Genomic DNA, 7,402 nt, shown 5'->3' with positions numbered 1-7,402 from the left:
TGAAGAAAATGATAGAGAACAAAGAATAGAAGAGGTGACTGTTGTGGAGCAGGAAGTAAAAAAGATCAGTAAAGATATTCAGTCAAGAGTGGAAAGGCACTTGGTCCTGATGATATAGCTGTGGAGTTATGGAAGTCTCTAGGAGAGATGGCAGTGGAGTTTCTGACTTGGTTGTTCAACAGGATCTTAGTTGGAGAGAAGATATCTGAGAAGTGGAGAAGTGTGATGGTGGCCAGTTTTAGGAATAAGGGAGATGTGCAGAGATGTGTCATCGGATGCCGAGTCTAGAGCTGCCAGGCAAAATGTCTAGGAAGAAAAAAGACTGTATTTTTATTTTTTTGGTTCTTTGTTTTGTATGGCACTTTGAGTTAGCGAAGACTGTTAAAGAGCTTTATAAATAAAGTTAAATTGGACTGAATTATTAGAAGGAGAATGGGTTCTTTTTCAATTCTGCATGTTAAAGCCATCATCCATGCTTTAGTGTTCCTCTGACTGAAATCGTCTTCGTGTCTGCAAAGTAATTTTTCTGATTCTAGTTTTGTGGGAAAATCCAAAGATTCGTAAAATTAGACTGAAGTTAAATAAATCAAAAATTTACTGAAAATGACTTTTTTTCTAAAAAGTAGTTGCTGGTTGTAGGTGAAGGAGAGCCGCCTCTGTGGGTGGAGCTTAGATCTCCGGTGCCTGTTTTCCGTCCTGCAGACAGCTTATGCGGGCGGCTGCTGAAGCTCACTGATGGAATGGCTCGCTGAGGTCACTGGCTGAGGATCAGAGGCAGCTGCCACACCAGCAGAGTGTTTTCGGTGGAGTTCTCAGCAGACTTGCTCTGCCCGGTCCTGCAGAACCCTCTGCCACCGGAGAAGACGGCTGTGGAGGTCATTCTGCTGCGCTTGCCCTCCCTTTCGTCCCCCAACCCCATGGCCTGGCCTCTGACCCACACATCAGGGTCCTCACTCACTTCATAGATGGAGCCGTCCTCTGGCCTGTGCTCTGGCTGATCTGGGGGGGTCCTTGCTCCGTCCTCCTCCGGCTGGGCAGACAGCAGCTTCCCGGGCAGCTGGCAGCTGGACGTGACTCTGTACTGCAGCAGGAGACCCTTCCAAGGGGGAGCTTCTGGATCCTGGGAGGAGCTGTGTTTATCCGCCCTTTCATCAACTCCAAGACTTGCTTCTCCATCCTGGCTGCTGCTGAGGACGGGGCCTCGACTGAGGAAGTCCGGAACCAGAGTCCTGGAAGCTGACACCAGGAAGTCCACTGGGCCACAGTGAGCATTTAGAGATGCTCTCCCCTTTCCTGGGAGAATAACAGATTTGAATCAGCCCACCTCTGATACTGCAATGTCCTGACTTTAGAAAGATTCAACACAGAACTCTACTCAGGTGTCAGAACTATAAAAAAGTGTCTAAAAACCCTAAAAACCAGAGTTCGCTCAGGATGGGTTACATTTAAAAAAAAAGGAAAAAATGTTTAGAGAGGAATGAAAACCGAAAGTTTAGAAATCTTGAGGTTGTAACAGAGCTGAGTTTTAGCTTCAAACTAATCTTCTTTTTCCATTTCAGTCAAAAAGAGACTTGGAGGTCTCAAAAATCCGCAGCTCTTTTGATTTGGACAAGAACCAAAAGAACCCATCACATGGCTCCTGTTCTCAAATCCTCACATCGGTTAGATAGAGAAATAGTTTTAACCCTTGTGCTATCCTAGGAACTTTAATGTTGGGAGTTGGGTCATCTAGACCCACTAGACAGTGCTCTGAACCTTTGTTCTTCAATGATTTGTGATCTTCACTGGTGTCCATGGATTACATGAAATCTTTCCACCTTTATCCACCTTTGTCATGGTAGGGAGAACACGTCAATGGAAGGGGGGGGTCATCTAAGATAGCACAAGGGTTAAAGGTGAAGCTGGTTTTTACATCCCTTCATGACACAAATGTTTGTCGGATTTGTTACTTTGGCATATTTTATTTATTATACATGTACTATTCACATGCCTTGCCATTATTTTTTGTAGTTCTGAAAAGGAAAAATAAGTTTAGTATTTCATCTCTTAGAAGAGGATTCATGGCTTTTCTTTGAACAGCTGTGTTTAAACTCAGCTGATGTGGATCCAAAGAAGATCTTTTGTCATAACAGCTGGGATGATTCACAGCGCCCTCTGCAGGACAGTAAGAGTAGTTTTTTGTTGTTGTATTTTGTCCTCTGTAAACCTCATGATCACAGGAGAAGCCTGGCAGGGTGGGCGGACTGGATTGACTGCAGAAGCTGCATTTACAGAAAGAACCAGGTCCAGGAGTTCCAGCACAGACCTGTGATCCTGGGGATGCCCTCCAGGGTGGGAACAGGGAAAGTGAGGATTACTCCCTGGTTGGTGCCCACCCACAACAAACCCTGGCAAATCAGCATACAGGAGACCGTGAGCTGACCTGAAACAGAGAGACTCTGAGCACACCAGCACCACGACGGCTGCTAGGAGCCACTGCAGTTCAGAACATGTCCTGCTTATGCAGACAGACAAAGCGATGTATTCCACCAGGACATGTCCATGATGTGATCAATGGGGTTCCTGCCTGGATGTCTGGAACGGGCTGAGATGTTCACTTCCTGCAGAGCTTCCAGTGTCTCAGTGTGAAACAGGTAAATGGAGGAGCCCTTTGTGAAGGCCATCCAGACTCCAGCTCCTGAACGCACCATACAGCGAACCCGGCAGCCTGGATCATGGTGAACTTCCAAAACCTGCAAAACACAAAGCAGGGTAGTGCTGCCTCTTTGAGGCTCCTGACCATTTCTGCACCCAATCATTAAGGCGATGGATGGATGAATGGATGGATGAATGGATGAAGGGATGGATGGATGATTCAGTCACAGACATCAGTGTCCACCTTTAGCCAGGTGGACCTGTGACCAGACTGAGATGTTTCGTCCTTGGAGTCCTTTCACAGCAGCGTATGCTCTACCCTGCAGACGCTCCACAGAGCGTCTGGTGTTTCCTGTGACCTACTTTATCCTTTTGTCTCTGTCTGCACACGATCCCGGCTTGGTGTTTCAGGAAAACTAAAAGGTTTGCTACTTAGTTAAATGAAAACTCAGTTCTTGAGCAGCCAATGCTTTGAAGTCAGAGATAAAGTTTACCATTAGTGATGCTACCTTATTGATGTCAGTTCACCCGACAAAGACGACCCGTCTTCTCAACGACAACTATAACAATGGTAATGACCATGGAGGGTTTGCTGGTTCACACGCTAAAACAAAAGGTGGTCCTAAATGCATACCTGTGTGTGCAGACCCTCTCCCTGGATGACAGAGACATGATGGCCACAGCTCGCCCACACAGCATCTTCCACTGTAAGCAGAGCGTGGACCGGCTCTGAGCCCAGCAGCACCAGTCTGCACGAGTCCGCGTCCCATAGCATCTCTGACAAGGACGACACATGTGGTTTTAGCATTTCTGCTCACACGGGCCTCTGATTGGTTTATCCTGGACCTGTGGACCTATAGCCTGCAGGGAGCTCACCTCCAGCTGCTCTCTGGAACACAGCTACTTTACCATTGGCCAGTCCAGCAAAGAGGAAGGAGGTCGAATGTTTGAGGCAGAGCACAGGACAGCTGTCCGGGTTCACCAGGGTCTGCAGAGTCTCCACAGCCGTGTCCACACTGCTGTGCACGTGAATGCTGAAGCACAAAACAGCAACACCTCAGGGACTGAGAGGCCTGTGCTCCTGTGGGTGAGGTCAACATCCTCTAACTAAGGAGATTCTTCTTGTGAGGATGCTTTTGAAAAGCTTCATCAGTCTAAGTAAGTAAGTAAATAAGTATGTTTTATTTATATAGCGCCTTTCACAGATAAAATCACAAATCCCTAAACGATAAAAACATACAATACAGTAAAAGCTGAAAAACAATCAAATTAATTTTTTTTTTTCTTAACTTGTTCTGTCCAACAGCTGAGCAAACAGATTACAGCTGAAGGCTTTTTGTGTTGGACAGGTTTTACTATCACAAAAAGAGGTTATATAGCTTAGAGAAACCAGGGTGTAGATTTGTATAAACCCCTTTTTGTCGTATTCTTTTCTTTTATTTATTTGTTACGTTTAGTGTGTGTGAGGAGGGAGAGGGGAAGAATGTGAAGGGGGAGGGGGAAGAGAGTAAAAGGAAGAGAGGTGAGAAAGTGGGGGATACAAGCACTGATTTGAATAAGTTATTATTTTAAGCTGTAACAATTATACCAGATCTGCTGGAAAGACAAATGTTACATCAAAGGTGAAAATCTGACACTAAGATGAGTGGAAAATATCTGTCCATCAATACACTGTGGGTAAGGAGGAGGGATGAAGCAGACAGGGAGCAGTGTGGCAGTGTGCACATGGGGGTGGAGATACATGCATGCTGCCGACGTGAACCGTGTGTTAATAAGGTGAACCAGATCCTACCCAGCCAGACTAGCCAGACCAGGAGAGGGGAGGAGAGATCCCCAGGCCAGGAGCCCCCCTGGCATCCGGACCCAGGCAGTCCGGGAGGGTAGGAGGAGGGGATCGCCCACCCCACCAGCCAGGCACAGAGAAGGCCCCCCTACAGGGGCCCCCCCAACGCCCAAAGGCATAAGCGAACCCAGTGTCCGGCCCCAAGGCCACAGGACAGGAGCGCTTAGCCGTACCAGGCGGCAGCCATGGGGGCCACCGGGCGCCGGACACCGAGACAAGGGCCAAGGACGAAGCCAGGGCCCCCAGAACCCATGAGCCGCCCACCACCCGAACAATCAATTTAAATTAAGCTCCTGTGATCATTGTGGTTTCAGGTGGGAACTACAGGGAGGAGATCATACATTTGGAATGGAAAAAACACACAAATATAAAATAAAGTACTGTTAAAGTCATAGGGCTGCAGCAGGGAGACATGATGGAAAACAGAAAATGTCCTGAAGGTTCTTCAGGGGGCTGCTGGCAGAGGGACTGACCTGCCGTCCTGCAGACCCACACAGATGATGTTCTCTGCCCTTGTGACCCTCCCAGACTCTTTTTCCTCCTCTTCTTCATCAGTCCGAGGACCTGGCTCCCTCACAAGCTCCAGACAGAGGACGGGGGACCTCAGTGGGATGCTCTTCACCAAGCGAGGTGTGGTTCGGTTCAAAGAAAAGATATCTACTTGGCCGTGGAGAGAGCCGCCTCCACCACCAGCAACCTGCACACCATGGACAGCAGATATGTCCCTGCTTCTTCCTCCTCCTGTTTGCTCTCATTCTCTCATGAGAAGTTTGAGAAAAAAACATATCTTTGTCTGACCATACTGACCAAACACAACAGACTTACCCAGAGGTAACCCTGCGGCAGACATGTGGTGGTGGAGCAGAGACCAAGCAGGGTGGACTGAGAAGGACTGTGCAGAGCCGCCTTCAGCTGGACAAGAACAGAGCAGACCAATGTGTCAAACCAGCAATCCCAGCTTTTCCTGAAGGATCATTTATCAGCTCTAAATCCGATTAGTAATCTGTCCTGCCAATCTTAAAACAAGACATAGAATTACATGAGAGACTGAGCGTTTATTTACTGTTTAACTATTTGAAAGAACCTCAAAGTTTTCTTCAAACAAACTAACACAGACAAACACACCTGACAGCTTTCACCTGCTCACAGGGTTCAGAGGGTCTCATGGCCAAATCATGGCCATGGGCCAAATGGCCAAAAAATAAAATACCAATTTTTTTGGTTTTTCTTTGAATTTATTTTTTTCTTCCTAATTTTACAACTGACAGAATATATTTAACAAAAACTATTTTATTTTAACATCTCCTTGGGAAATGTGCTCCAACACAAATACAAACTAAATCCAAGCTGTAAAAATGTTTGCAGAAGTAAGCAGCAGATGTTTTGTGAGCTACCGCTACCTTCAGCACCTCATACAGAGAAATACTAGAATGACTCAGCAGAGCATTTCTGATAACAACAGCCTTGAAACAGATTTTAACGTTTGTGATTTGATGATTGCTCAAAGTTTGAGGTTACAACCAGAGACCAAAATCATTTTTGACTCAGCAGAGAAGTTTGCTGGTAGATAAAAAAATCTACTTATTATTCCATTAATTTACAAAGAAAAACTAAAGATGTTATTTACTAAAGGGGAGCAGACTGACAGAAAAATAACTTTTTTGCTAATTCTGCCTTCAGTTGATTCACGGGGGACGTTTCTGGCGTCACGTGGGCTGGTGTTTTTGTTTCTCAGCCTGGTGGAAGAGGCTCCTCTTTGCTGCCGTTTTCACATCTGAGCTTTGCAAGAGACCGACGGACTGACTTTACTCCAAACAACAGAAGCCCAAGAGAGCAGAGAAAATAAAATCCAGATAGTCCCAAAAATAAATTCTCTAAAACAACAAATTCTAATGTATAGATTAGATTGATGAATCGCCAAACCCAAGTGTCGTGCTGCTGCTCCTCATAGCAGCCAGAGAGAAGAGTATGTGAAACCATAGTGAGATGTGAACCTGCAGTTCAGACATGGCGCCACATGTGGCGCTGTCCTCACCGTCAGAGAGAGTGTCCTGGAGGACAGAACCGGCAAAGAGCAGGTCAGCAGTGGAGAACCAAACAGGGTTTGGGTCTTGCAGTCATCTTCATAACATTCCCATCCAGGAGAGTTTTCCTTTCCTGAAGGACACAGAGAGAGAAGCTTCAGTCTCACCCCAACCTCCACTCTGATGGTGGAGGAGAAGCTGCTGGAGCTTACTCTGAGCCAGCTTAGCAAGGTAGATGCGGTTCACCCAGGAGATTTTGCTGTGGGGGCTGAGGGTGTTGAAGACCACCATAATGCTCACAGGGCGTCCAGACCTGACAAGGAAAGCAGACGTGTCAGCGTGCAGACAGAGCTGCAGAGCTCCTCTGCAGCTGCAGCCGCCTCACCTGTCTGGACGGCTTGGAATGGACAGACGCAGGCAGCACTTGTTGGCGTCCTGGATCTGCTCTTCCTTCAGACGGATGAGCCTCTGCAGAGCGCAGCACCAGTCCTGAGACACTGTGCTGTTCAGGTTCTGACCAGGAGAGGCAGACAGAGAGACAGATGCTGACATTTCCTTCAAACAAGCAAAGTCGTCAGAAAAACAGGAAAAACCCAAAGAACTCCTGAAACACTGAATCCGGAGACAAGCTATACTCCAGAGACAGGCTTTAACAAAAGGAGACAAGTGGAGAAAACTGTAAGGAGTGTTAACCTGAAAAAGGTTGGTTTGACCCAAAAACGTTTCAAGTCCTTTTTTTAAACAATAGAAATGATAAACAACAAAAAAACAGGACTTGAGTACAATAAAGTCTTTTCAAGAACTGTGTATAGTTTTGAATGGTTTTATTATATTGCGTGAGCCTAGGTCTGAAACACATACGAGAATATTTAGAGAAGTTTGTCCTCTTTGTGAAATTCAT

At 46.4% G+C, this 7,402-nt stretch overlaps 1 protein-coding gene across 2 annotated transcripts in view; it reads right to left on the bottom strand.

The window, feature by feature from the left end:
* Positions 1 to 305: 305 nt before the first annotated feature.
* The window catches only part of LOC101172373 (rho guanine nucleotide exchange factor 10-like protein), a 57,415-nt gene continuing 50,318 nt past the window's right edge, over positions 306 to 7,402 (bottom strand). For both annotated transcript variants that reach the window (XM_023957076.1, XM_020714359.2), the window contains exons 20-29: positions 6,887 to 7,014; positions 6,714 to 6,814; positions 6,513 to 6,634; positions 5,303 to 5,389; positions 4,951 to 5,174; positions 3,511 to 3,668; positions 3,269 to 3,411; positions 2,567 to 2,732; positions 2,306 to 2,422; positions 306 to 1,293 (exon numbers count right to left, since the gene is read on the bottom strand). In XM_023957076.1, the coding sequence (XP_023812844.1) occupies positions 755 to 1,293; positions 2,306 to 2,422; positions 2,567 to 2,732; positions 3,269 to 3,411; positions 3,511 to 3,668; positions 4,951 to 5,174; positions 5,303 to 5,389; positions 6,513 to 6,634; positions 6,714 to 6,814; positions 6,887 to 7,014 (1,785 nt within the window). In that variant the 3' untranslated portion in view covers positions 306 to 754. The remainder of the gene's footprint in view (positions 1,294 to 2,305; positions 2,423 to 2,566; positions 2,733 to 3,268; positions 3,412 to 3,510; positions 3,669 to 4,950; positions 5,175 to 5,302; positions 5,390 to 6,512; positions 6,635 to 6,713; positions 6,815 to 6,886; positions 7,015 to 7,402) is intronic.

The sequence above is a fragment of the Oryzias latipes genome, chromosome 7 (assembly GCF_002234675.1).
Source record: "Oryzias latipes chromosome 7, ASM223467v1".
In the NCBI taxonomy this organism is placed as follows: Eukaryota; Metazoa; Chordata; class Actinopteri; order Beloniformes; family Adrianichthyidae; genus Oryzias; species Oryzias latipes.
This window is presented reverse-complemented; position numbering and strand designations above follow the sequence as displayed.